At 43.4% G+C, this 27,979-nt stretch overlaps 3 protein-coding genes across 10 annotated transcripts; 2 read left to right on the forward strand and 1 right to left on the reverse strand.

The window, feature by feature from the left end:
* The first annotated feature begins 11 nt into the window (after window positions 1–11).
* Window positions 12–1,983, forward strand: METTL23 (methyltransferase 23, arginine). 3 transcript variants are annotated; one of them, XM_062011135.1, is made up of 5 exons: window positions 268–375; window positions 481–585; window positions 677–914; window positions 1,243–1,327; window positions 1,650–1,983. In XM_062011135.1, exons 1-5 carry the CDS (start codon window positions 292–294, stop codon window positions 1,816–1,818), a joined length of 681 nt encoding a protein of 226 aa, XP_061867119.1. In that variant the 5' UTR covers window positions 268–291; the 3' UTR covers window positions 1,819–1,983. The 3 variants fall into 3 exon arrangements, with proteins under 3 accessions (XP_061867121.1, XP_061867119.1, XP_061867118.1); XM_062011134.1 differs by having other exon boundaries at window positions 269–585; XM_062011137.1 differs by lacking the exon at window positions 1,243–1,327 and having other exon boundaries at window positions 12–585; window positions 1,650–1,763.
* A 283-nt stretch (window positions 1,984–2,266) lies between these two features.
* Window positions 2,267–6,526, reverse strand: SRSF2 (serine and arginine rich splicing factor 2). 5 transcript variants are annotated; one of them, XR_009820022.1, is made up of 4 exons: window positions 5,560–6,525; window positions 4,922–5,232; window positions 4,457–4,560; window positions 2,267–3,794 (listed from the first exon to the last, which is right to left on the reverse strand). XR_009820022.1 is itself a non-coding variant. In XM_062011140.1 (4 exons), exons 2-3 carry the CDS (start codon window positions 5,919–5,921, stop codon window positions 4,929–4,931), a joined length of 666 nt encoding a protein of 221 aa, XP_061867124.1. In that variant the 5' UTR covers window positions 5,922–5,953; window positions 6,147–6,526; the 3' UTR covers window positions 2,267–4,560; window positions 4,922–4,928. The 5 variants fall into 5 exon arrangements, 3 of the variants coding, with proteins under 3 accessions (XP_061867124.1, XP_061867122.1, XP_061867123.1); XR_009820023.1 differs by having other exon boundaries at window positions 2,267–3,189; window positions 3,685–4,560; XM_062011140.1 differs by having other exon boundaries at window positions 2,267–4,560; window positions 5,560–5,953; window positions 6,147–6,526.
* Window positions 5,022–27,979, forward strand: MFSD11 (major facilitator superfamily domain containing 11). 2 transcript variants are annotated; one of them, XM_062011133.1, is made up of 15 exons: window positions 5,022–6,517; window positions 8,420–8,577; window positions 8,806–8,973; window positions 10,456–10,511; window positions 11,454–11,561; window positions 11,999–12,078; window positions 12,177–12,273; window positions 13,243–13,301; window positions 15,419–15,560; window positions 16,358–16,398; window positions 17,492–17,557; window positions 19,834–19,959; window positions 21,146–21,320; window positions 22,331–22,466; window positions 23,425–27,979. In XM_062011133.1, the coding sequence occupies exons 3-15, from the start codon at window positions 8,878–8,880 to the stop codon at window positions 23,590–23,592; spliced, it is 1,350 nt and encodes a 449-aa protein (XP_061867117.1). In that variant the 5' UTR covers window positions 5,022–6,517; window positions 8,420–8,577; window positions 8,806–8,877; the 3' UTR covers window positions 23,593–27,979. The 2 variants fall into 2 exon arrangements, with proteins under 2 accessions (XP_061867117.1, XP_061867116.1); XM_062011132.1 differs by lacking the exon at window positions 5,022–6,517 and adding an exon at window positions 6,528–6,646.

Below are 27,979 nucleotides of genomic sequence, written 5' to 3' on the forward strand. Positions count from 1 at the left end.
GCGGTACCGCGGGCGCCGGTCGCCCTTGGCCGCGCCGCGCCCGCTCCCCGGCGGAAGCCCCCGCCGCCTCTCTCTCTCTCTTTCTCTTTGCCCGGCGGCTGCTGCTCCCCTATCCACGCGCGACTGCGCGGCGCTCCCCCAACCACCGGCCCTCGGCACCGGGCGCACTGAGCCCGGCCCGCCGCCCCCCGCGCTCCGCGTGACGTCACTCCCGGAGAAGGCGCCGATTGGTCGGCGGGGCCGCGGCTGCTGACGTGGCCGCGCGCTATTGGCGGGCCGCGCGGCGCGGGCATGGCGGCGGCACGGCGGCGGCGCGGCGCGCGGCGGTACCGCTTCACGGAGGGAACGGCGGCGCTGGCGCTGCGCATCCCCGAGGTACCGCCCCGGGGGAACGGGAACGGCAGCGGGGTGGAGGGGCCGGCGGCGCGGCAGTGGCGGAGCAGAGCCCGCGCTCCCAGCGCCGCGCCCCGTGTGTTTCAGGCGCTGGACTCGCGGTACGGGATGTACGTGTGGCCCTGCGCCGTGGTGCTGGCGCAGTACGTGTGGGTGCAGCGGAGCGGCCTGCGCGGCAAGCGAGTGCTGGAGGTACCGCGGCGCGGCCCCGGCCGCCTCCCCCAGCCCTGGCAGCGGGGGCAGCGGCCCCGCTCGCGTCCCCAGCGGCCCGCTGCCGTTGCAGGTGGGTGCCGGTGTGAGCCTCCCCGGCGTGCTGGCGGCGCGGTGCGGCGCGGCCGTGATCCTGTCCGACAGCGAGGAGCTGCCGCAGTGCCTGCAGATGTGCCGGAGGAGCTGCCTGATGAACGGCCTGCCCCACGTACCGGTCCTCGGGCTCACCTGGGGGCGGATATCCCCAGAGCTGCTCTCGCTCACACCCATTGACGTTATTTTAGGATCAGATGTGTTTTTTGACCCCAAAGGTATGTTAATGCTGTCGGCTACCTGTGACAAACTACAAGCTCTCTCTGGCTCAGTAGTTCTGGGAGCACTGCCAAGGACTGAAGTGCCAGCCTTGCCAGTGATACCATGCTCTCAGCCTCCTTATTCTGGGGTTATTCCACCATTAAACAATAAATACCACCCTGGGGCAGGGGGGATAGAAAAGGGAGTAATTAATTAAGGTCTCTCACACAGCTGCAGTTAGTCTTGGATTGGTTTTTAGTTGCCATTTCATATAGCCAAACATATTTAACTGTACCTAACATCTAGAGACTAACCCAGACTGCTTGATCTCCCCCAACTACCCAGACTTTGAAGATATTTTAACTACAGTTTACTTCTTGCTGGAAAAGAATCCACAGGCTCAGTTCTGGACTACTTACCAAGTCCGAAGGTAAACTCTTTGCATGACTGAAATCTTCATTCCTGTTTCAGCTCCTATTAGTGTTCACTTCTCAGAGGTGCCACCACACCCATTCCAGAGCAGCTCCTCACAGCCTGACAACAGGCCATGTAAATGCCAGGGTAGCAGGGTAGCCCAGAAAATAATTCAACAACCACTAATTTTCAGTTGACTAGAAAACTGTCACAGACTGTTTTTAGTCTTAAATACTTGACTACTCTTGTACTTCAGTTTGGTGATAAATCTCCTGTAACAACCCCAGAAGTTAGAAGCCCACTGGATCACATTTTCACACCATCTCTCCTCCCCTCAGTGCTGACTGGTCTATAGAAGCTTTGCTCTGCAAATGGAAGTTGAAGCACACCCACATCCCCTTGTGCTCCTTCGGGGCAGACCAGGAGCACTTGGCGAGCTCTCCTCTCCCAGGAAGACACACAATTGAAATGATGATCATCTCACTGGCACAATCAGAGGGTACTTAAGTTTATTGCACTTGTTGGTTCCAATACAATACTGGACTGCTGACTGTAGCATGGATCTGCAGCAAACACTCCTGTTTACAGCAAACCTCGTGCCTGTTTTGGGGGAAGTGTATCCCCCTTAGCAGGGAATGTGCATTGTAAAAATAAACCTGTGGTGCAGCTGTGGCTTTGGAGAAGTTTGTGCTCCTCCCCAAAGACCATGGCAGAGTTCAATGACTCAATTCCATAGTTTAAACCCTTTCCAATGCACAAGATAACTTTTCTTCACAGCTGAAATGATAACTGCACTGTTTCAAGATAAAAACCAAGCATCCCTGTAAGATTCATTTCTCAGGACTGAGGCTCCTTCCCAAAAGATTCATCCCCAAAAAACAAGCCCCTTTACTCCCTGCTGCCTCTGTGCAGACTGCCACCAGCCACACAGTCCCAGAACATACAAACTCCTCAGTTTGTAGAAAAGTACTTTTAATCCTCAAACCAAGCCAAACTGCAAATATTCAGATGTTTCCATTCCCATTGAACATACATGCATAAAAGTTCAACAAGGCATTACAATAACCCTTGACACATCAACAGTTGAAGTTACAATTCCTTTTGGGTATTCAAATCAAGAACAGAAATCATCACACAGTAAGATCAGCTCTCACCATGGAGTCAGGGCAAGCATAAATGCAATGAGTACTGCTCAGTGTGTATCTTTTAAACCACTGTGTTGATTCTGCATTTCTAGGCTGGTGTGCAACACTTGCCATACCACATTTGGGTTAGTTACAATACTAGTTAAGTTTACCTGTAGTTAACTTCAAAGCAACCCCAGTGGATAATGTTTCTAAGCAGTAGAATGCATTCAGTTACTATATAGAAGTTAAACATTGACAGTGTAATTGCAGAAATCTTTTCAAGCTAAAAATAAAGCTGAGTCAGACATTAAGTTGAGAAAAGTTAACACAGAAAAATGTTTAATATTAACTACAGAGACAGTGGGTATAGTACAGAATGTCTTAAGCAAAAGATACACCAATCAGTACTTACAAAGGAATGAACCATTTATTTTCTTAACATTACATTTCTCATTATGCAAGTTCGTATATGTAGGTTGGTAAAAGTTTTTACCATTCTGGAAAAAATAAGGTGTGTATATCATCAGCTAGATGTGCTCACTGTATGCTCCATTATTTTTACGCAAGGCCCGGGTGACTGGAAGTGCAGTTGTCAGGCATTTTAATTAACTGGACAGCCATTTGTTTCTGCACGACAAGGCATCGTTACACAGGAGCAATCAGGAGAAAACAGGAAACAGCCAAGCACTCTGCACTGCAACACGCCACCTTAACAGCTAACCAGCATTACTCAACTGCTACACAACTGCGCCTAGTGCACAAAAATACATAAGAGAAGAGATTAGAATTGAGGCGGATAAAACAATCCTTTCAAACATCAACTGTCACCTGAAAAGATTTCTACCAATTTGAATTTGAAGATACTTATCTGAACTCAAAGTTTAATAATAATAAAAAAAAAAGCATTTACAGTAAGTTTCCAAATTGAAGCTTTTGCAGAAATTTATTTAAGGAATGAAGACAAAAATGGGAATACTTTTGGACAGAGTTAGCATAGAACAGCTGCACCTCTCCTCAGTATGAAACTGGAGGCAGCAAAAAAGTTCCCCATCAGTTTGAATTTCAAATAAAAGTCGGCACTACATAAACAAAAATGAAGTTTTACCTCAAATATCCCAGCCAATAATGAAATCGTAGTCGTTCACTTCACTAAATTACAAGAAATTTGAATAACAGCAACAAAATGGCACATAAAATGTAAAATCTGCCACTTGAGGCGCAACTTAAACAATTAAAAAGTTAGAACCTTTTCATCAGCTGGTTGCTCTGCCAGGGTCTCTCCAACGGGCTGAAGACTCAAGCGATCTTTTCCCCCCAAAGGCGTCCTTTTTGGAGATTCTCATTTATCTGATGCATCTAGGTTTGAAGAAAGAAAAGTTCAGCCAGCCTTCTACCTTGTCTCTTTGGCTTGGGTGGATGACTTTCAGGTATACTTCTAGTGGTGTTTCAACTGGCTTTGCCTAATTTAAGTTTTAGGAGTATCCATTAAGTGGTCCACCTCCCCCCCCACGTGTTGCTTTAGTTCAGAGGTACAGTTCTGTCAAAGTATTTAGTTACAAAGGATAAGCATCAGGCTGTAAATCAAGCCACCATTAACTTCAGCCTGTTCAACGATTAGAAGTGATATCAGTTATAAAACTACTACTTCTTTCATAAAGACTTAACTAAACTCTAATTAGCGAGTCTGTCATTCTGTAATTAGCATTCAAAACACAAAAGTGTGACTAGTTTGGCTACAATTCTCTAACTCCAGAGCTAACTTAGGCCCTTTCCTTTTAAAAAAAAACAGGACCAAACAGTTTGAAGGGTTAAAGACACACTATCCTTTCCCCTCCCGGTGTATCCTCAGATGCCTCTTCAAAGATGTCCAACTTCAGGAAAAAACTAGTTTCCGTGGTTTTCTGGTTGCAAGGAATTTGCCACTTTGCTGCTACAGTTATTACCTCCAGTAGTGTAGGCCACTGAACCGATCTTCCCTTATAAAAGGATAGTGTATCTTTAACATTTTAAAGACAAACCTGCTCCAACACACGCCCACAGAAACTGGTCCCTGGAGGATCAGCCAAATCAGTTAAAATCTGCAATACTGGCCAATATTCTTTTAGCAAACAGGAGACCGCAGCTTTAAAGGGGAAAATGCAGATGTTGGATAAATACAGTAAGAAATAATCATTTTCATCATAGGTTGCGTCTCATACAATATTTTATTTAAACCAAGCCATTAATCTCTCAATAAAACATTTTGTTCTCTGAAAAAAAAATTATAATTCTCAGTAGAAAGCCCTTTGGTATTAATTTCCCTAAAGCAATAACAAAAAAATGCACTGCTCGAGGAACAAAAAACACCCGAAAAACGAATCATGTGCCCCGTTTAGGATTCACTTGGTTCGGGCTATTAATGCTCTAAGAACTACCCAACACCCCACCTAAGTGCTAGAATAATAAAGTAACATGCAACATGTGCTGATGCTGAGGTACGTTACCATGTTCCTAAGAGGATACAGCTCCTTCTTCTTCCGGAGACTTGGGAGGGCTCTTAGACCTGGATCTAGAGTTGGATTCTCTCTTTGAGGCAGGAGGAGGGCTTCTAGACCTGGACCGGGATCTTGACCTGGATCGGGATCTGGAGACAGACGAGGACTTTGACTTGGACCTCCTGGCAGATCTGGACTTGGAGGTGGAACGAGACCGAGAGCGTGTGCGAGATCGGGACTTGGAGCGGCTGTAGCGGGACCTGCTGCGGGACCTCGAGCGGCTCCTGCTCCTGGAGCGGCTGCGGCGGCGTCTCCGAGGGCTGAAACGCACCAAGAGAGGGAGAAAAGAAAGGAGTTAAAAGTTGAATACAGGCACTGCAAGAGACTTCAGTGAGAGTGCGGGACAGTGAGGGCAGAAGGGGCCCCACGTGGGCACGCGTGGTGAGGAGGGCGCCATTGTTCAGAGCGAGTGGCCTGCGGCTAAATCTGTTCTGGGCTGAAACCCTTCTGCTCCACGTGTCTTTGCCGCTCAACTCCTACTCCCCTCTCCCAGCCCCGCCACGGAACTCACTCGGGAAACCAAACAAAACCAGGTTGCCCCGGTTGTACCAGCGCCCAGCCCAACCCCCTGAACCTCGGGCGCTCACCTGCGGCTGCGGCGGCCGTAGCCACTGCTCCCGTAGCGGCGCGGCGGCGGCCCGCGGCGGCTGTGGTGCGAGTCGGGGGGCCGGCCGTAGCGGGCCATCTGCACGCGGAGCTCGCGGCCATCCAGCACGGCCCCGTCCATGGCGTCCATGGCGTCCTCCGCGTCGCGTTTGTCGTGGAAACGGACGAAGGCGAAGCCGCGGCTCTCCTTGGTGTAACGGTCCCGGGGAATGTAGACGTCGCCGACGCGGCCGTACTTCTCGAAGACCCTCCGGAGCGTGTCCGGGGACGTCCGGTAGGTCAGGTTGTCCACCTTGAGGGACGTCATGCCCTCCACGTCCGGCGGAGGCCGCCCGTAGCTCATGGCGGGCAACTGCCCCCGAGGGGCGGCGGCGGCTGAGGAGAAGAGACCCGAGGGAAGGGAGGAGGGGAGTCAGGCGGCGGCGCGGCCCTGAGCGGGGAAGCGCCTCACACCGGAGGGGGAGCGCCGGAGCGGCGGCCCAGCGGAGTCCAGAAAGGAGGAGAGCTACAGGGCATAGGGGAACGCCGCGGGGGGATCCTCAGCGGAGAGGGAGGTGCGGACACCCACCTCTGCGGTCCGGGGGGGGAGCGGCGGCCCGAGGCCGGAGCGAGGCCGAGGCGCTGGCAACGGCCGCCGCGAGGAAATGAACGGGCGCCGCCCGCGCGCGCCTACTTAACGCCACAAAATGGCCGACGGCGACCCGGAAGCGAAAGCGCTGCCTCACGAGCCGTGGCGGCGGCCGTGTCGCCTGTCCGCGTCCCTTCGCTTTGTCTCCACCGGCCGCGAGTCCCGGAGGCGGCCGCGGGGCGAGCGAGGAAAATCACTCCCGGAATCAATTACTCGGTTACCGGGGAAAGGGACCGCTGGGGCGGCTCCGCCGTGACCCGGAAGGACTCGGCAGAGGCGGGGAACATTTTGAACAATGTGTGGCGAAAACGGTAAAAAAACCCGTCGATAAGGCCGCGCGTGTGTGTGTCCGTGTCCGGGAGCACGGGCGGGAGCCGGCCGCCGCCGCGGAAAGCCGCGGGACGGGACGGAGGCGGTTGGCGCGCGCGGGAGGCGGCGGGGTAAGATGGCGGCCGCGGGGGCGGCGCTGTGAGGGGAGGCGGGGCCGGGCGCTTCTGCCCCGCGAGCCCTGAGCCCTTCTTGGCCCCGCTGCAGCCGGGTGGGAACTCCGCGGCCGCTCTTCCCCTCCTGCCGCAGCCTGGGACGCGCGGCGTTGGCTGCGGGAGGGAGGCGGCGCCGCGCACGCAGCCCCTCGGCCCGCACCGTGCTGGCGGGGCGGCCCCGCCGCGGGCTGAGGCGAGCTGCGAAGCGGCGCAAGCCTTCCCTCACCCACTGCGGTCTCGGCGTGTCCGAGCGCTGGCAGCACGAGGGGTAAAGAGGGAGCAAGGCAGATGATTAACACAGCCCTTGTGCAATGATGACAAGCGGCTTCGTTGGGTTTTCTCTAGGGACTTCGGTGAAAGCTGCTCCCCCACTCCTGAAGCTGTTGTTTTGTCACCAGGCATGGCATAAAATGCCTGAGCTCTTAAGTATGAACCTAGTATACCTAGTTCTCATCTTACTACAATGATAAATGTTTCTATGCCTCTGTTTCATGTACTATAATGTACAGTATTAAAAAACCCAAACCCAAACCAGAGACAGTGCTCTCCTGTTTTGTTTGGTAGCATGATGGTATTGACATGAGAAATCCAGGATTGGGATTGAAATCCTTATACTTACTGTAATTGTGTTTAATGTTTTTTTCACCGAAGAAGTATAATCATAAGCAGTGGCATCAGCACAAACCCAGAGGCAACAGATTGTTTCCTGCTGCACATGACTTAAGAAATCAAGTAAACTAGTACTCCTTTTCACACTTTGGATTGCTTCAGGCAATGTGGTTTGGGTTTTATTTTCCCCCCAGAGAATTTAGATTAAATTTTTTGTGACTGATCTGCTGAAACCCTGTTCTAAGGAGATGTTTGAAGGTTATGATTATTTCCCTAAAATAATGTCTAATTCTTCTCAGTGATGGCCAATAACAGGACAAGGGGCAATGAGTGCAAGCTGGAACATGAGAGGTTCCAAAGAAACACAAGGAAGAAGCTGAGAATCGGACCCTGGGTTGAGAGGCACATGAAGTAGGCTTTGAGCTGGTTTTATAGGCTTTGAGCTGTTTTTTTTTAGGCCAAGAGCCAAAAACTTCATGGCACTGCTGTAAGAAGATGTGAGTGGGCCACAGTGCCTGGAGGATCGATACACGATGTGTGATCCCCTTCTGGTTTCATTCACATTTTAACAGATCTTCACAGCTTAAAGGTCAATCAATCTAAAATTTATTCTTTAGAAGTACTATGGAGTGAAACAATAAGGATATTGCTAAATTGCTGAAAGTGAATCCCTTGAGACAAAGCAGTTAGAGGTTATGAAGACTCTTTCCTCTCCTGAGTCGCTGAGACAATGAAGGCAGCAGCCCTGTGCAGCACATGTGTGTTGGTGGCACTGAGGTGGGACTCATTTGCCCTTTGGAATGACTTTCCTTGTGTTGTAACTCAGATCATTCAACTGTTACCCCAGATGACTTTCTAAGACCTTTTAAGATCTTGCTACGTCCTATTCAGTGGCTAGAGATTATAATCCTTAAAAAGTAATACCAATCCTTTTCTTTTAAAGGTTAGTTTTCCACTCTCTTGAGTAGAAAAGGTGAACTGTCATAAAACTGCATTTCCCATAGTGCACGAGGGCTTGCCATGCTGGGTCAGCTGATGTCGATTGTGAAATGGTCTTTATTTCCTGTCCAACGTGCATGGAAGTGACTCTCGTGTACCAGTGTCTCATCTTTCCTTCGTCAGGTGATTTAAAGGCTGTGGACCAGAACTCTGATTTAGAACAATGGCAGGAAACTGAGCTGATTAAGTAGCTTATCTGTGGAAAACTGCTTCATTTGGGAGAAAATGATGTCATGAAGGAGGAACACACTGCAGTTGGCTCCTTAACTTCATGGGAAAAGGTAGAGGGAATCTTGCTCTTTGCCTTTTATACCAGAGCTTCTTTTAATTGGGTTTTTTTTTTAACAAGTTACTGATTTTGCTGTACATTATTTAAGAGTGACCAGATTTCTTGGTTAGTTGATGGTTGTGTCCTAGCAGCTGAGAAGTAGCCCAGAGTAGCCATCCTTTTCAAAGCTTTCTTTTGTTGTTTGTTTGTTTTATTAGTGTTGGTTGTTTCTTTTTAACAGAGGTTAAGAGGAAACTGTTAGAAGAAAGCAACTTTTCCAGGCTGAAGCTGAAGACTTGTCAAGGAGCACAAAATGTCTCCAGAATGCAAAAAACTTTTCAACATCATTATTTTGGGAGTGTCTTTTATGTTCATCTTCACAGCTTTCCAAACCTGTGGAAATATTGCGGTAGGTGTGAATTTCAAACCAAGCCACGTTTCTGTCACAGTTATTCCTCCTTTCTTGTCTTATTTATCTTCTAATTTATACTTTACTGGGGGTATTTGATGGGCAAGACACCTTGACATTGTGTCTCCATCCTTTGGGGTTGCTGTTAAATAGATTCAGTAGCTTAACTGGATAATTAAGCAGTGGCTTTCTTTGAGATAGCATAGCTACATATGTAACTGTGCCTGATTGCTTAGAATGTAGAAAATGAATCTTGTCAAGTGCTTCAACTTTTAAATAGTGTCTCTTTTGCCACTTGTAATTTTTAGCAACTGAATTACATTGGACCTTCCATATTTCTGCTTATAGTCCCTTTCAGAACATTTGCCTCAGCTGTTATTATTAACCATACAGCTATGTTTTTCCTTGAGTGTTTTTCCTAATCTAACATGTTCTTTGTGTTGACAAATTAAACATTGAGGGGGAGTGTGAGGATAACATCTGACGAGTAGTCAGACTTCCTCAATTGCTGGGACTGCCAAGTCACCTTCCATCTGAATAAATAATTTACTGCTTTAGTGTCATGTATTGTGCTGAAGCAAAATGGAGCTTAACAGAATCCGAGTTCACTGGTAAAAGCAGCTTGCTCCCTTACTGCTTAAATGTTTAGAATCCTGCTACTGACACCCTTAGCTTTGGATCCTCTAACTTCTTGAGTTGTTGACATGGCTTTTGAGATCAGCTATTTGCCTGAAGGACAGTTTCAACATCCCTCTTAAGCCTACAGGTATTACAGCTTCTCTCTTTTTGCATGCAGGAAGAATTGTTTCTGGGTTCAGACATGTGAATGTCCTTCCCTGCATTACAGCAATAACTTCTTAGGATAGTTTTTGTAAAGGTCATAGTGCAGCCTGACACTGTACATGAGGACATATGTACAGCCCAGTGATCTTACAAGTTCTGATTTGGACTTAGTGATCATGCAATCATGTCATTTATTGTCATTAAAGTCATTACAAGTGACTTTCAATCAGATCTGCCTGCCAATCTAACTAATTACATGGTCTCATGATTGCTAAAGCTGATTCAAGGGGAAAAAAAAAGAACAGGGAAGTAAGGGCAAGCTGAAAAGAACGGAAACTCTTCTCAGAAGCTCTTGCTCAGGTCAAATGAAGAGTATTTTAAAACTGCTTTTCCGACTTTTGAATTTGTTCCTCATACATCCCTACCTAAGAGAAGCATTTAGAGTGAAAGAGATGTTTTGTAAAGTACTTTATCTCTGCTGAAATAATGATCCAGTCCTAAAGTACTAATTGCTGCTTCAAACATAGATATTTCCCAGCCAAATATCTCCTCTGGAGGTGTGAGTTATAACACTTTAAATTGTGTTAAGTACTTTGTAGAGTCTAGTGATGATTAATACTGACTTAAAACCAATGCAAGTGTTCCCAAACTACAAGATACATTCTACTTTATTACACTGTATGATTTTTCTCCCCACAGCAAACTGTTATCACAAATTTAAACAGCACAGATTTTCATGGCAGTGGCTACACAAGGTAATATACACAAATCTTCTTATTACTTTGTTCCTTGCAGAGTAAAGCAAGTTATAAATTCCAGCTGGTAGAGAGATGCTCTCGAGAGATAAGTGTTCTGCTGACTTCACAATTTAAGAACATGCTTAAAGCAGTTTAAAACACGTTCACTCTGAATGATTTCTACTTGAGCTACACACCTGTTTTGCATGTTTTCTTTGTAGGGAGATGACATTCTCAGCATTTTATCTTAGGAGATGAAAAGTATGAAAGTTTTTAACTAGATCAAACAGCCAGCTAAGGGCTTAGTTGTTTGGTCTCTTACACCTCTGTTTGTGTAGGACAGATGGCTTGAATCAGCTTCCAGGAAGTACTGCAACATAAATGTGGAAGGAGCAGGCAGATGAGAAGCAAAGCCACAAAAAGCCATTCTATTTGTTGTGCTGGCACAGCCAAACTCACCAGGCACCCCCAGGGATCTTTTGTATGCCAGATTACTCTGTCATATAGGAAACCTTGGTTGCTGCTTTGAAGAGTTTGCAATCTTAATTTAAACTAAAAATACAACTAGCACAAAATGTATCTATAAAACTGCTGTAAAATATTTGGCAGAAAATGAAACCCTCACTGATGAGTGAGGCTCTGCAACCTTCTCCTCTAGAAGTACTGGGCACAAGATACAGTACTTGCTATTAAAGAACAGTGATAAATGGCAGGCTGTGCTTGCCTGCAGTAGGCTTGGACTCTATTCAGCAGCACTGTACAGTCTTTACAATACAGAGTGCAATGGGTGAAGGTAATAGAAGGAAGCAAGGAGATGTTTGACCATGAAAGTTGTGCAGCTATTTCTGTATGCCCTTAACTTAATCTTTTGGAATTGACTGAACATGCCTAAATCAGTTGCACTCATCCCCTATATGTTATTTTTAAGTATGTAATCATCTTTCTCGTTCATTTATGTAGCATGTCCGTTATTTATGGAGTATTCTCTGCCTCAAATCTTCTGTCACCCTCAGTGGTGGCAATAGTAGGACCTCAACTCTCCATGGTTGTCAGTGGTGTGTTTTATAGGTAGGTACTAGTTTTGAATTTTTGTCTGCTTCCTCTGAAACCTTCCTTTCATTTTCTCACATGTAAGGCTGCCATGCCATGCACAAAATTGTTCTGGTTATGGAAAGCATCTTGCAGAGATACCTTGTGTCAGTAGAGATGTAACTGCAGAGTACTTCAGCCTACTGGAAACAGTGCATTTTTTCCACAACATTTTCCATTTGCTGACTCTGGAGTTGAGGTTGTGGTCTCAGATTAACAGCTGTATGTAGATAAAATAATTCAACATGCTTAATGGAGTAGAAAGATTCCCTTTTTTCACAGATAACCTAAAACATTTTCCAGTGTCACTCAGGAGGGAGTAGCTGGTTTAGCAGAAGCTGAGTGAGATATGTAGTTGTTAAAGAGCATTGTCCACTTTAAGTCTGTCTTCAATAAACTGATCTGTTCTTTTTTAGCCTATACATTGCAGTTTTTATCCAACCTACTACATGGGCTTTCTACACAGCTTCTGTTTTCATTGGCATTGCAGCTGCTGGTAAGCATTGTTCTTACCCTGCATACTATTCTTTGTTATATTTCCATATGCCTCTGAAATATGTTTATTTCCTGAGAAACATGTTCTGTATGTCTCAGTCCTCTGGACAGCACAAGGGAGTTGCCTGACTGTAAATTCTGATGAAAACACCATTGGGAGGAACAGTGGGGTATTTTGGGCACTCTTACAGTCCAGGTAAGCTTTATTTGTTTTGGGGCTTCATTTTTGATTCTGTACAGCTCCTGTTTTAAAAATATTTGGAAGGAAAATACTCCACTGGTACCTTGGAGTCAGTGAAGTGGGAGGGAGAGCTGGAAGCAACATTTCTGTTGCTACTGTGCATTACAGAACAATGAATTAAAGTCACCCATTGCTTCCCCTGTTTTGTGCAAATGCCTTTTGGGAGAGCAGAATGTAATAATCAAAATGCATAAACTAGAGCTGCTGACTTGAAGAGTGACTGAAAAGACTGGGAGTCTTTCCTCTGTCTTGAGGACAAGGGTTCTGATGGGTCATTCTAGTCTATATTCATGCTGAAACATGAAGGCAGAATATGAGCTGAGTGTTGCTCACTGAGTGCTGCTGTACTAGAACTTGAGTTGTTTGGTGAAATGAGGAGAGGATTGCTTTGAAACAGATGAAGTGCTTCTTTATGCAGTGGATGATTAAACTTTTGGAGCTTGCTGCTACAGGGGGGTATAGAGTTGGGTGGTGTCAGCAAGATCAAAAAGGGATCAAACAAATTTATTTGCAACAGGCCTACAAATGGCTCCTGAAGAGAGATGCCTTTTACCATCCTAATGTAGTAGTTCTGGTTATTGGGAGATAATGAGGAGAATGAATCCCAGAGAGTACTTAGGCTGGTGAGACTGCACTAGATGGCATTGCTGATGCTGTTGTGGGGCCAGAAATCTGCATTGGTGGACCATTGGCAAGCTTCTGGCGTTCCTTACATTCCAGGTTCAGGAATTAACACCTCACTATGCTATCAGAGTAGCAATTTCCACAACCCTAAGCAGTTTGCATGAAGAGTGACTATGGCCTTTATTGGTTTCAAGATTGCACAGGATTATTTTTTTTCCATAGACCAGTATTACCATGATGCTACAACCTGAATCTTACCCCAAAAAGTGCTCTTCACCTTTGTGTATTTTTTGTTTACAGCTTGTTTTTTGGAAACCTCTATATCTACTTTGCTTGGCAAGGAAAAACTCACATATCAGGTGGGTGGTGTTTGTTTATATGGGAAGGCATCCTTTGAAACACAGTAGCATGAGTAAACAGATGAAATAACTGGCAAGAAACCTTTCTGACAGCAGACAAATTTTCTTCCAATTTGTTGTTAGAGAGAGACTGTTTTTGGAGTATGTTTTTGACTCAGTGTTCCATGGTTCTGACAGCCCATATATATACAATTGTTGTTTTCCTTCTTGTAGCACATTGTCTATGAAATGCTTCAGAATGCTAGTTTAGAATAAGGTTTTCCACAATAGCTCCTCAGATTTTCCCTGTGCAGACATGCTCATGCCAAAATACGTATCTTGGGTGAAGGGTAATCTGGAGTGACTGTGTGTTAATATACATATGTCCTGTTCTGAAGTTATTTCTTCATGTAGACCATCCTTCTAGATCATTTTTGAGACTGATTAAGCTATGAAATAAAGGAAAAGAAAGGAAAGCCATCCCATTGCACTTCAAGGCTGCACTCATCGTGGTGGCATAAAGCAGAGGGTGAGGTGTGCAGCTGGACTGGGAGTGGGTGGCTGCAGCTTAAACTGCAGCATTGCTGGAGGAGTGGGTAAAGAACTCAGCCTTTGCTTGGGATAGTTAATGGATACTAACTTCCCAATGGGTTTTTAAGTAATACCATAGGGGATTTTTTTTGTTTGATGTCATACTAAACTGGTAAAGAGCAAGATAGTGAACAGTAAACTTAACAGGAGTTGGGTAGTGGTTGAGACTCATTGGTTTTAAACCAGATTTTTAATTAAAGCAAAGTGAGGGGATGTCAAGTAAGAAAACAGCAATGATGAAAATAGGGCACAATCTGAGATTTGAGTTATAAAACCCTACTGTTGCTGGAAAGCCAGCCTTTTGTAAAGAAATGGGAGCAATTGTCTGTTCTGCATTATAGTGTTAGAGTAAAATACCTGCTGGAATAATCAATTCTTTTAACTTCTGAAAGATGAAGATAGTGCTGCTGTAGTCAATCAGAAAGATGATGCTGGTTTTTAAATGATGCCCTGTTGAGATTAAGAGTCCACTTCATGTCTCTATCGGATCCATCTCTTCAGGATCCCCACAGATACAGGCTTGGTAGCACAACACAGGTTGATTTTTAAAGGTCAGGTCCCACGTTCCCTCATCTTTGACACAAAGGCTTAAATGTTATTGAAGGCATTGGAGACACTTTGGATCTGGTGGGCCTGGGTATATTCTAAATTCCATTGCTCTTTCTAACCACAGAATGGAGCAATTAACTGTGAGGGAATTCTGTTGTTATTGCACCCATCTTCAAATGTCTTGAGACTATTAAAAATGTTGTTATCAGAAGATCTGTCTGTTTAAAATCAATTCCTCCTTCCTTTACCTACCTGAATGAAAACTGTACAGGCATTGGAAGGTGAAGCACGTGTTCTCTTTGTGATCTGTAAGCACACGTTGTTTTTAATTGGTGCAGAACAACTTCATGGGAAATACAAGACACTATCTTCAGAATTAACAATTCAGTAGCAACTATTAGCTGTTTCTTGGTGCCTTTTTTTCTGCTTAATGTTTGTAAATGGCAGTAACTCCTATATTACAGACTTTGCCATGTCAAACAAGTTTGCTGGGGCTTAGGGCAGCAGTTACCTTCCTCCAGCTGCACGCTGTAGGCTGTGTCAGGTTTCAGTGGTTTTAAGGCCTTTGTAGTTTAGAAGCCTTCCAGTTTGTGATGTGACAGTGCTAATATTTCTGATGCTGGTCAAGAGTTTTATTTAGACATTTGGAATGTGTTGGGGTAGTTTACTGTGTCCACTCTGAATTACTTAAGTCTTGAAAGCTGTATTTTCTCCTGCTAATAACTGATGCACTTCCTTTGTTGCTGGGCTCCTCCTTGCTCATACTTTGCATGGCAGAAAATCCAAGTGACTCTCTTAAATATGCCAATATTTTATTGGCATAGTAAAACTGAGACAGGTATTTGTCAGCAGCTGAGTGCCTTTTGCTCCATGTGGAAGGATTGAGTTTGGATTTTAAGCACTGGTATGTAGTGTGTCTGTTATTGGTTCTTTGAAGGCTGTTGAATTGGGCTGAGTTGCTTTTACACATCTAGTTATGATTCTTTGTTTTTCCACAGAGAGCGATCGCAGAACTGTCTTCATTGCTCTGACTGTTATCAGTCTTGTGGGCACAGTTCTGTTCTTTCTGATTAGGAAACAAGAGGACACAAAAGCTCCAGGAGAGGAAGATTCTGCTAATGAAATCCTGGGGGACAGCTCGTAAGTGCTTAGGGCAGCACCACGTTGTCTCACACAATTAGGCTCCTGCTCCTCAGTGGAACATTGTGTTCACTTCCCCTCTGAACTGCAAACAGAAACGTTGTGAACAACCTGTAGAATTGATAGTTTTAATAGCAAAGTGTCTGTACCTTAACAAGGGAGAATTCATGTTCTTTGTATGGCATGTTCTCAAGGGTGGAGTGCAGTACTGCACGTTAAGCTTGGCCATTAAGGAATAAATGACTTTGGAAATACACCATTTACCTCTTTTCTCCACTGATTATTATTAAACATGTATCTGCTTTCTATAGTCTGGGTTGCCTTCATCAGCCCAGTTTAAAGGCTGGAAAAAGCAGAAATTGCTTTCTTTTTATAGATTATCTTTTACATACTGAAACACATATTTTTGTGTCTTCTCTAAATGTGTGCCACTGGTCAATACATGAGAAGTGCACAGGCACATAGATTCAGTATGGTTTTACCTGAGGCATCAGTTTAAGTATTGCTTTGTTTAAACAACAGGGGAAAACATAAGTATACCAGTAAAACAATGTTCAAAGAAAAGATGTCTCAAAAGAAAGACTCTGTTAAGCAAGCTGATTTTTGAACAGCATTCACTAGCCCAGAAAGCAATTTTGTAGTTAGTAGTTTGGGTTCTCAGAAACTTGTAACAGTATGTTAGTGTATTCCACTAGATAATGTTGTGTTAGAAAATGTACAGAAGAAATGAAAACTAAAGCTGCCTTCCAGTATAGTGATACAGGGTGGTTATTTGACTAAGTCATTTGTTCACCCAGGTCTGCAGAAAACAAACTGACGAGAGCAGTGACTGCCTTCAGTAAGTAATGTAACAAAAACACTGACATATCCTTTCCAGCTGTCTGTGATTCTGCTGATAATGTGCAAATCACTTGGAACAAAAGGTTGTGAACAAACAAAGTTTTAAGAGTGTGTTTCAGTTATTCTTTGAATATAGACCTTCAGGCTGACCCCTTTGGAAAACGACTGTCTGATGGCAATGCTTTTCAGCCCAGAGATGACAGTTCATGCAGGGACACAGGAATGAGTTTTGAGCTTGATAGAAATTCAGTTGTCTGTGTAAGCATTTCTGATTTTGAGCCTAGCCAAAACGAGACTTGGGATCCACTGAACTAACACGTGGGTTAATTAGTGTTGAGGTGGGGTTAGTGTGAGCTGACTGCATTTCCCAAGTGCTCTGTTCAGGTGATGATACAATACAAAGCCTGACTGCAAGCAAGGAAAGTGAAGTAGGCTTCAGTGATATACTGGTAGAGTCCATGAGAAATTTGGAGCAATATTTCACTTTCAGATCCAAGCTGCTTTACAGCTTCTTTATACAGATGAGCTCCGAAAGAACAGGTCACCACTTGGGAAAGCAAGTGCAGGAAAGTTGGTTTGGTTTTAGATTTTAAATCAAAAATTCACTAACATAAGATCAAAGAAGTCACATGTGCTTTTGTTTTGTCACCAAATGATCCAGTTAAAACCAACAATTTTGAGCTGGAGCATTTACAGTTTCCATCGTAGTTTGGTGTGGTTTGCATGTGGCTGTGAAGTTTGTTCTGAGAATGTGGGGCTCTTCACTGATAATTTATTTGTCTTTTTAGGAGACAATTGCCATGAACTGAGAGCACAGAAATACCATGAGCAGAAAATTGGCTCCTAAGTGAAAACTGTGTGTCCCTTTCTCTTTAATATTTCTCCTCTTGCCTTTTTTACAAACTAAGGATTTCAGATAACAGCTTTTCTTTCAAAGGGCAAGTCAGGGTTGGCTTGTTTAGCCCTCTGTTTGCTGTAATAAAGTCCTAGTTTGCATAATTTAATCTGATTTTTGCAAAGAGCAAAGGAAGGTGTCGATTTTCTTAATAGTCTTACCAGTTATGTTAATTTCTATTGTCATGTCTTTACAGAGAAATCCCTAAAGCTCAGCTTTACCAAAGAGATTCTGCTTCTCAGTGTTACAACAGCCTACACAGGTATGAAACCAGAGAGTGCGTTAACCATGTAGCAGTGACAGGACATTGGTTGGAATTTTAACTAGGGGAGGAGGGGTGTGCCTAAAGCTGCAAATACTAACAGCTGTGGTGATGCTGGTTCTGTACAGTTCTGCCTCACTCAAATGGAGGGTTAGGCAAAATCTCCCAAGCTGTTTTTTATGTGATTTGGCATTTCACTATCAACAGGTTGTAGATGGTTTCATGCAATTGCATCTGAATTAAAATCATTTTTGTAGAACACACTTTCTGTGTCCCCTCCATTGAGGTGTGGGAGATCACTGACAGTCTTCATTCTTCTCTCGGTTCTACTGGGACAATGTTTAGCTGTTTTCAACTACTCTTGTCACTAGTATTTGCTGTGGCAAGAGCTCTTTCTTTTTTAGCAGCTGCAGTTAAACCTGGCCTGATATTGTTAGACAATAGTTGTAAAATAAACATGTTTATTTTTGCCATAAACTACTGTGATCCTTCCACAAAAGTACTACAAAGTGTTTAAAACATTACTGGGATCCTTCAGTGGATTTGGGAGAGGGGTTGTTGCTTCTCATTTGGCTTCAGATGTGGTTCTGTTCATGATCAAATTAAGCTTTAGGAAGAACAGATGCATTTTCAGAACCTCAGCTCAGAGTCACTGTTATGAAAAAAATGTTGTTAGCTCTTGTGAGTGAAGAGAAAGAATTAGATGCAAATAAACAAACTATAAACAGTGTCATAAGATCTGCTGAAGTTTACAGTCAGCTCTTGGTAGAGAAATAGCAATAATAGCTGTGAAGTCAGCTTGCACCAGCTCCTGTTCATGAGTTCCAACTTAATTCACAGCATCTCCAGTGTTGTGTTAACCCAAGTTAACAAACTTGAGTTCCTCTTAGATGTTTAGTGCAATGGGAGCAATGTGAAGCAAGGTGACAAAAGGGAGTCAGCCAGGTTTGACCTGAGTGATGTGAAATTTGCTTTTACAAGTAGAAAAGAAATCATCAGTCTGGCTTGGCAAAAAGTAACTGCTGCCACCTGCTGGCACTGGGGCATTATTGCCACTGTGTGTAGGAAAATGCAAAATAAGCTTTACTTTCCAAAATCGATGGTCAGATTATGAAGACCGCTGGAAGTTCGCCCTGTTTAGCAGCTGTGCCAATCACATACCATGTTAGGTAGCTTGCCACGTGTAGACCAGCATATGGTGTATCATATTTCTGCAGCAGCAAAAGATGAAGGAGGTAAATCGGAACCAGTTTCATTTTTGAGCACCTTTTCTTTGTTTAGGTCTAGCACTTTGCATTACTTTAAATATACTTTCTAATAAAGAACTTGTATTTTCACAAGTGGTTGCTTATAGCCATGGTACTTGGAATCATGGAATCATAGAATGGGGTTGGAAGGGACCTTTAGAGCTCATCCAGTCCAACCCCCTGCCAAAGCAGGTCCCACCTAGATCAGGTCACACAGGAACGTGTCCAGGTGGGGTTGGAAATCTCCCAAGAAGGAGCCTCCACACCCTCGCTGGGCAGCCTGGGCCAGGGCTCCCTCACCTCAACAGTCAGTTTTTCCTTTTGTTTAAATGAAACTGTTTATGTTACAGCTTCTTTCCATTACCCCTTGTCCTGTCCCTGGATACAGCAGAAAAAGTGCTGCCCCAATTTCCTGACACCCACCATTTAGGTACTTATAAGTGTTGATGAGATCCCCCTCAGCCATCTCTTCTCCAGGCTGAATAGCCCCAGGTCCTGCAGCCTTTCCTTATAAGGAAGATGTTCCAGTCCCCTGATGATCTCTGTAGCCGTGTGCTGGACTCTCTCCAGCAGTTCCCTGTCCCTCTGGAGCTGTGAAGCCCAGAACTGGACACAGGTCTCCAGATGAGGCCTCCCCAAGGCAGAACACACAGCTATATCCCCTTTCTTCACAGAAATGGCAATAGAAATTGTACTTTACTTTTCCAATGACTTGAAGTGTTGTTTCATGTGGCACTTTTCATTTGGATGATGTCCCAAAGTTCTTGAAAAGTTGAAAAATAAAAGATGTATCTATAGGGACTATGGCAACAGAATCAGAATTAACTTGATTGCATGAGACACTAATTTGTGACATTGATTCTTTTCCTAATACAGTTTTCATAAAGCAGCTCAGGAGAATATTGAAACTGCATCGGTTGAATTTCCCTTTTGGCTTTTATGATGCATTCCTCATTTAAATATATGTATTTGGAAGATGCCTTAGTGGAAAACAGCCTTTAGACATAATAGTTTATCTTTCCTTCAAAGGTTTGGAATTGACATTCTTTTCTGGAGTCTATGGGACGTGTATTGGTGCTGTGAATCGGTTTGGCAGCGATGAGAAAAGCCTTATTGGCCTCTCTGGTATTTTTATTGGTGTTGGAGAAATTTTGGGTGAGTCTAAATTTACTGCCTTTTCAACAAAAAGTGATTAAGGTGATGTAGCTATTCCAAATGTTTTTTGTGTTTAACTGAATACTGGCTTTCAAGCTTCCAGCAATGACTATGAACAAAATGCTATAAAGAACATTGGCAATGTGGTTCCTTCTTGCTCTGTGAACTGTGCATTACAGTATGCAGAGTGGCTGTGGACTAGGATGGGAAGTATTGATGACTGGGAGTCCTAAGATTTTGCATTCTTCTTGGATTAGTGCAAAGAAATATGAGAGACTTGGAATGGGATAAACAGCAGGGTGCAGTGTTAGAAGGGAATTTGCAGCATTTTCATACTCTTTTCAAATAGTGTTGTAGTTCTGTTTTCATTGTTTCCTAAGTGATGATAAATTGTTACACTAAAGATTTCTTTCTTTACAAAAGAGGTTGTGTTAAGTAATATTTGAATAAAAATGAATGCAAGTAATGTTCATTAAGTAAATATCCATTTTCTTAAACTCAAGTACTTACAGTGGTTACACAAACTCCTCTATCTTTGGTCACCAGCAGCTTGGACCTGTAGAGATGCTTTTGCAATTGAGAGCTAAGCACAAGGCCACCCATTTTCACTTAGTACTGCTGCAATACTGGAGAAAGCAGTGGGTACTTGCAAAAAGAATTGTGTCTTCATCAGGAATCACCTGATAAGTCTCCTGCCCATGTTTCCCAGACATATCTACCAACCCAGAGGTTGTGTCTTCTAGTCAATGGGACTGGCAGCTCTGGCAAAGTCCTTGGGGCTGGCTTCATGTCTGTTGATATTGCAGTTATCCTCTATGGGGAAATTTATCACAGAAGCACAGAATCTCAAGGGCTGGAAGGGACCTGGAAGCTCATCCAGTGCAACCCCCCTGCCAGAGCAGGACCACCTAGAGCAGGGCACACAGGAACTCATCCAGCTGGGTTGGAATGTCTCCAGAGAAGGAGCCTCCACAGCCCATCTGGGCAGCCCCTGCCAGTGCTCCCTCACCTCAACAGGGAAGAAATTCTTCCTTGTATTTCTTTGGAACCTCTTGTGTTCCAGTTTATACCCATTGCCCCTTGTCCAACTAAGTTGTTGGCTTTTTTTGGCATTTTAAATTTGGTTCTGTATTTCACAACTCCAGTTCTGCTTTAATTATCTATAAAATCTTTTCCCCTTGCACAGGTGGAGGCATCTTTGGTTTGCTGAGCAAGAGCAATGGCTTTGGCAGGAACCCTGTTGTGATGTTGGGCATCGTTGTCCATTTCATAGCTTTTTATTTAATTTTTTTCAACATGCCAAATGATGCCCCAATTGCTCCTATGGAAGGAACAGATGATGTTGCTTATATGATTCCAAGGTATGTGAACTTCTCCTTTGGCTGGTGTAACTCAAGATGTATGTAAACACCTTGTTCCTCTAACAGGAAATTCTTTGAAGCTGCTTTTCTAAGAGGTAACTTGTTAGAAACAACTTTCTGGGATTCTGGTTTAATTAAAGGTGGATATTCTACCTGTGTGTGCCCCATTTAGGAACTTAAATGGCAAAAGAATAAAAAGCATAAGCAATTCTGTCACTTAAGAACCAACATTCCTGATATTTAGTACAATAATGAGACCAGCAACTCTTGTATTAAGTACTAGGAACTCAGGTTATATTAAACCAGTGTTGGGCTCGGTTTTACCACAGCATGGAGCAGCACCACCAGCCCTGTGCTATTGCACTGTTTTCCAAATGCTTTGGATGCTCATCATCCAAGTCTACCTGGTGTAGCTGGAGCCATGCCATGCCTGGCTCAGTGTTAGGGGAAGACTTTAGGGAGCTTTCTTATCTCATCATTGCAACTTTCTTTTGGGGTGTACTTTTGCCAATTTGTGTGAAAATAGTGTTGTCAGTTGGAGCAGACACAGCTGCAAACTTGCAATGCTAAGCATTAGTGCCTGTGCAGGTGACTGTTCTTTATTGATTGTTCCTTATTTAACTGGAGTATTTTTCTGCAGAATGAACTGCTATTTCTCCAATATTCCTGCTGTTTTAATGAACTTACCATGTGTGTCTCAGTTTTTCATCACTGCCTCCTGGCTTCTGTGGCTTCAGGCAGCAAAATGCTTTTTTCTAGCAGTTTGAATTCAGTGTGGAATTGACTGCAGGTAACAGTGACAGAAGTCTTAGCATTCAAGCCATTAAAATCTGATTAATCTGTTCTTGTTTTTTGCCAAGCCAGAAGTTTCCAGTTCTTTTCAAGTGAAATTTAAAGTTTGAGAACTTCCTTCCATTCTCATTTCCAAATAAGTCTGCCAAAAATAGTTGATGGATGTGTAAGCTGTTTGAATGAATGACTGCTAAATACAATTCCCTTTTCTCCTTCAGCAAACAGGTGGCCATATTCTGCAGCTTCCTGTTGGGCCTGGGGGACAGCTGCTTTAACACCCAGCTCCTCAGTATTTTAGGATTTCTCTATTCAGAAGATAGTGCTCCTGCCTTTGCCATCTTTAAGTTTGTGCAGGTATTACATGACATCACACTTTAGCAAATATGACTTGTTGGAATGTTATTGAAATAGTAGGCTGGGCTTTGTAGTGAGCTGAGAAGAATAATGTTGCTGCTGTAAAGGATTTCATCCTGGTTTTTTATCTTTCAAGAGAGAGAAAAGTTTTTGGGTGGAAGTAGCTGAATTGTGTAGCTTGGTGTGATGCTATAATCAAACTGTTATTACTTATAAGTTTTGAGGGGAATTAGAAGTGTTAGGAATTGGAGTTTAAAGTCAGAAGGCTAATGCAGTTAATCAGGTTTGGATTTCAGTGCAATAATCATTTACTGAATGGATATACTCAGGTGTCTGTGAGCTAAAAGGAAACAAGCTATGTAAAGAATAGTTGAGGAGTTTGTGGATGTTGTTGCCATATCACTGGGAGCTACCAAGTGGACATCCAGACAAAAGAAGAATGAAGTCATGTTTACATGTCCTTAAGTTGTCAGAATGCCAAAGTGAATGTGTCTGGAGACTTGGTGAAAAGTCCTTCATACAGTATAAACACAAGTGCTGTATCTTATCCAAAGGCTAGATTGTAAGTAAGCAGTGCTGCTTGTCAAAGCCTTGAGCTGTTTTGGTACAGAATAGTTTGTGATGCTGGAAAACTGGAAATAGTTCTGTGAGTTTTGCCTCCAAGCCTGACAGTGTTGTTTTTAGACAGACTGTTTCCAAATACCAGAGAGCTGCACTTCCAATGCTGCAAACCCTCGAGTTTTGTGTTCGCTTTCTGCAGTCAACACTAGTTAAATAACAAGTGAAAACTACATCTGTTGTGTATCAAGACATATGCTGAGATATAATGAAGTTTTTAAGATGCTATGTCTTTGCAGCAGCATAGTGCTGAGCGTTGCACATTCAGCTGTGTGCACATCGATTTGATAATCCTCTGTCTCCACTGATAATCCTTTTGCATTGTGTTTTTTCTCTCCAGTCCATCTGTGCTGCAGTTGCATATTTCTACAGCAACTATTTCCTTCTGCAATGGCAACTCCTGATCATGGTGGTTGTGGGCTTCTTTGGAACAATTACCTTCTTCACAGTGGAGTGGGAAGCAGCAGCAGCTCTTGCTGCCCGTGGCTCGGACTACAGCAGCATCTGATCTGGATACCGTACCTCATCCAGTGTAAGGGAAAGCACAGGCACACTTACTGCCCAGTGAGGCAAGAAGAACTGATTCTGCAGAGTTATCTCTGCAATTTGCTGCAGAGATAAAGGTGGTGGAGGCTGCTACTAAATCACCATCAGTCTAACTGAATGTGAAAGATGAGAGAAAGAAAATGCCAAATTTGAAAGGCTTTTTTCGTGCTTTAATCAAATGAGCATGGGATGAGTATTCTTCAAAACCCAGTTACAGAGATGGAAGGAAATGTAGGGATCTATGTATTGAACAGTTCTGTCCTGAGACCTTGCAGAATGTCATTGCCTAATTTCACTCTGCCATGCACTACAGAATTAAGGGTTTTCCCCTTAAATTCTTTTTCCTATAGTCTAAATCTGCAGCCACTTGAGTTCTTGCATTGCACAAGTGATGTTTTTATGAGTTACGTTATATCACAGAGTGTGGCTGCACAACTGGGAAATTGATTGGGGCCATTGTCTTTTTTTCAGCAATTAGATATGCAGAAGTATTTCTGTGGGAAATGGTGCTGCCTTATTCAGTAAGTTCCTTGTTTCCCAGCCATTTTGTTTATGAATCTGTTTCATCTGCTGAAATTTGATCAGAGCATGGGTTTTATTGAAGAGAATGAATCAAGTTGCAGTGTGACATGACAAGTTTGACAAGAATTTGAACAAGTTACCCATAGCCATCTTAAGGATGTGATGCTGAGAGCTGAGGAGTGTTGATAGCTGAAAACAGGCTCTTAGTTCATCATCAGAACTGAGCTCTGTTGGGATGGCTGCTGGAACTTTCTCAGGGTAATGCTAGATGAAGGACCATAAGGCATAGCTTCCCTCACAGACTCCCAAATGCTTCTTTTGAGGTCACTGAAATTTGCATTGTACTCTGTGAAGGGAGCATTGTCTAAGATCACTTCTTAAAAGTACAGACTCAGAATGTGAACTGGGAGAGTAGTTTTGCAGTGTTTATTCTACTGCATAGTCTAAAGTTACCTGAAGTGCTTGATATAAGTAGTTTCATTCAGTATACTTGGGGAGGTCTGTACTGTAATCCTACTCTGCCAAATGTGAAAACAAGGTCACTTGCATAGTACTAAGTTTTAATCCAAAACTGTTAAGAGATGATACAATCCAGGCAGTGAGTACAACTCAGTTTTATCTGTCTCCATGACCTCTGTAGTACTTGCAGTTGTGTTTCTGTCCAGCGGGCAAACAAGATGCAGCTGAGAGCAGGGCTGGAACACTGAGAAGGTGGTTTTAGGCACTCCATGTGGCTGTTTCCAGAGAAGTACCATTTGCTAACTGTTTTTTTCTAAGCACAGTCTGAGTGTAAATGTCTTACCTTTAAAGACAAGCAGTCAGTGTGTGTCACTCCCTCTGCCTGTCCCCACTCGAAGGTGTGCCCAAGGTTAAGCTTGGTGAAGGGAGTACAGTGTCTCCTGTGACATTTGTCACGTGCTCTCACAGGGCATGTAATACACAGCTCCCATGAAGCACAGCCCTCTTCACCCAGTGAAACAGCAGAGGGGGATCTCTTACAGGCATGCCAAAAGGGATTTGGAAATGCAGGTTTTTGCTGTGAGCATCTGTAAGGTGTTAATGGGAGGATGAGAGGGCAGCTGCACGCTTGGCAAGCAAAGAAATCTATAAGGACAAGCAGGAGAGAAAGCCTTTGTGTATTCCCAGGAGATTTCATGAATGATGTAAAGGAGAATGAGACAGAACACACATTTGAGCAAGGGCTTACTGAAGCCATTCCATTTTGTCAGACAAACTGGAAAAGCCTTCAGTATTCAATCAATACACACGATTAACTTGACTAGCAGCACTCTAATGCTTCTCTTATCCACTCATCCTGTAGTTGGAAGCATATTGTTTTTATACACTGAGCACTGTAAAAGGTAGGTAGAGACAATAGGATGCTGCCAGTGATTAGCATTCTCTTGTTGGTACACATTTGTATTTTCTCCCAAGTACCAAAAAGGGATGAAGAGCTTTTTTAAGATAGTGACTGATTTTTATCTCCCAACTCTTCCTGGGACCAGCTTTCCCCTGTATATCAATGAGAGAAGAAAGGCTTGAAAGTTAACAAGGAACAATTTTTGTCTTGCAGTAAATGGAGAGGGGAAAAAATGATTCTTGGGTGTTGTGGTGATGAGTAAATGCTTTTAAAGCAATGCTGTTTAATTGTAGCTTGGTTACAGCTCTTGTGAGGTTGCTTTTTAAACTGATCCCTTTTACTGATGAGCGTGTGTTGTACATCTGCCAGGTAAGAATGATATCAAACATTTGACTAGAAGTTGAAGTGCTGGGTCTGTGTAGTTTCAAAAAGCATTTTGAGACTGACTTTCAGGGATGCTAACAAATGAGAACCTGGGGATTTTCAGTACTTCTGGGAGGCTGATGCTTTACTATTTTTTTATCTTTATTGTTCTGCTTGGGCTGACTCAATATCAGACAACGTTGGAAGGCTGTTGAGAACTATTTACTGTGTCATGGGAGTTGAACTAGTACTGCTCTGTGACAGTGTTTACAAGAACTCATGAAATGCTCAGAACTGCATCATGGACAGCAAATGGATTGTTTACTATTGGCTATATAAACATCACTTTTGACATTTGATCTTGAGACAGTTCTCAGTTACTCAAGCTGAGGATGACTCACAGTTGCTTTTCATTTATTCATATTTCTTTCCTTTGTCAGGAGGTGAAAAATGCAGTTAGCTGTACATAACTGTTAGTTTAGTCAGAATTTAGAAGGACAGTAATGCTGCCATCCATTTCTGATTCCATCCCTTAATTTTCTCATCAGCATTTACCAGCCCTGAGACTGTACCCCAGTCACTAACAATGGCATGTTCATCTCAGTGGGGAGCTTACTGGTAAATTAAGTGGGATTTCAACACAATGGCTTTTGCTCTATTGGGGGTTTGTTTTACATTAGGGATTTTATCCTCATAAGCAAAATGACATGTTAGGTTTGTTGAATAGTCTTCCCTTCATTTCCTTTTTCTCTTACCTTTTGAGGCTGTTACTGAGGTTCAGTATCTTGACATGTCACATCCCCAAATGCTCAAGAGGAAGTGAAAACTGATATTCTTGACATTTGAGTGCCAAAGAAGCTGCTACCAATTATTCTTTCATGCATACCATAGAAGAATATCTGTATTTTTTTGTCTTGCCAATTAGTTTTCATTTTGAAATGTGAATGTATGGAAAAGGAAGGGTCTGCCACTGCAGAGCTTGTTGCTAATTATGTGTGTTTCCTTCTGTTATGTTAATTTCATTAGGTAGAATCTATGTTAGCAAGTTGAAACAAGGAAGAGAACCATTTATAAAATGTTCTTTCTAAAGAATTCTCATCTCTACAACTAAACTCATAAGGGATAGATGAGAAAAAATAAACCAACCCACCCCACACACCCCAAAATCTCCCTCGTGTATGAAGAGAACCTCAATGATTGTTTTCTAGGGCAATGATTAATTGTTTGCTCTCACTATAAATAGGAACTTCTGCATTCAACCTGATGCCAGTAGACACAACACTCAATCTTGACTGGAATTGCACAAGTTTATTAGTGAAGACAGGATCTTACAATCCTGATCATTCATTTCTCTAGCACAATGAGTTTTCAAAGCCTTCATCCACACCACTGTCGTCCTTGGAACTCTTGTAGCCCACTTTTGCTAAGTGAATGGCAGCAGCAGTTAATGCTGTGTTCCCCTGGTACATGTCCTAACATGCTGTCAGAAGTAGTACAAACTGGGAGAAATCCAAGCTGAAGTTGAGCAGCTGCTTAACACCACATTTGCCACCCTGATCTGACCACACTGGCTTGGAAGCAAGGCCGAGACTTCTGTAGCTTTCATGGGTAAATTCAGAGTGATGCTTTGAGTTCAGAGCTTGTGTTAGTACCACAGAGAAGAACCAATCAGACAGTGGGGGGGAAAAATATCCTTGAAGTGATTGAGAGCAACTCTGGAACTGAGAATTCCAGACACAGGAGGGTTCTGTGTTCAGTTGGGTTTGGGCAGTTACCTGCTGTTGGCATCAACTCCATTAGTTTCATTTCACACTTTCTTTGCTGTCTTGGTTATTTCAGCTGATCCCATCTCCTCCTCCAAGCTATGCTTTTTCTTTTGTTTACATTTCAATACTGTGCAGAAGTCAAATTGAAATGATTGGAAAGGGTTTATTTTTACTTTAATAAAAGGTGTCTTTGGGTTAGAATTGATGATAATTAAGAACAGGCTCACACAGTGATTATCCTAATGAGAATGCTGATTTCAGGTGAGTGTACCTGACTCTTTCATGGTCACAGCCAGGCAAATAAAAGTGACTCACAGACTGGGTTTGTTAATGTGCTC

The sequence above is a fragment of the Colius striatus genome, chromosome 18, assembly GCF_028858725.1.
Source record: "Colius striatus isolate bColStr4 chromosome 18, bColStr4.1.hap1, whole genome shotgun sequence".
In the NCBI taxonomy this organism is placed as follows: domain Eukaryota; kingdom Metazoa; phylum Chordata; class Aves; order Coliiformes; family Coliidae; genus Colius; species Colius striatus.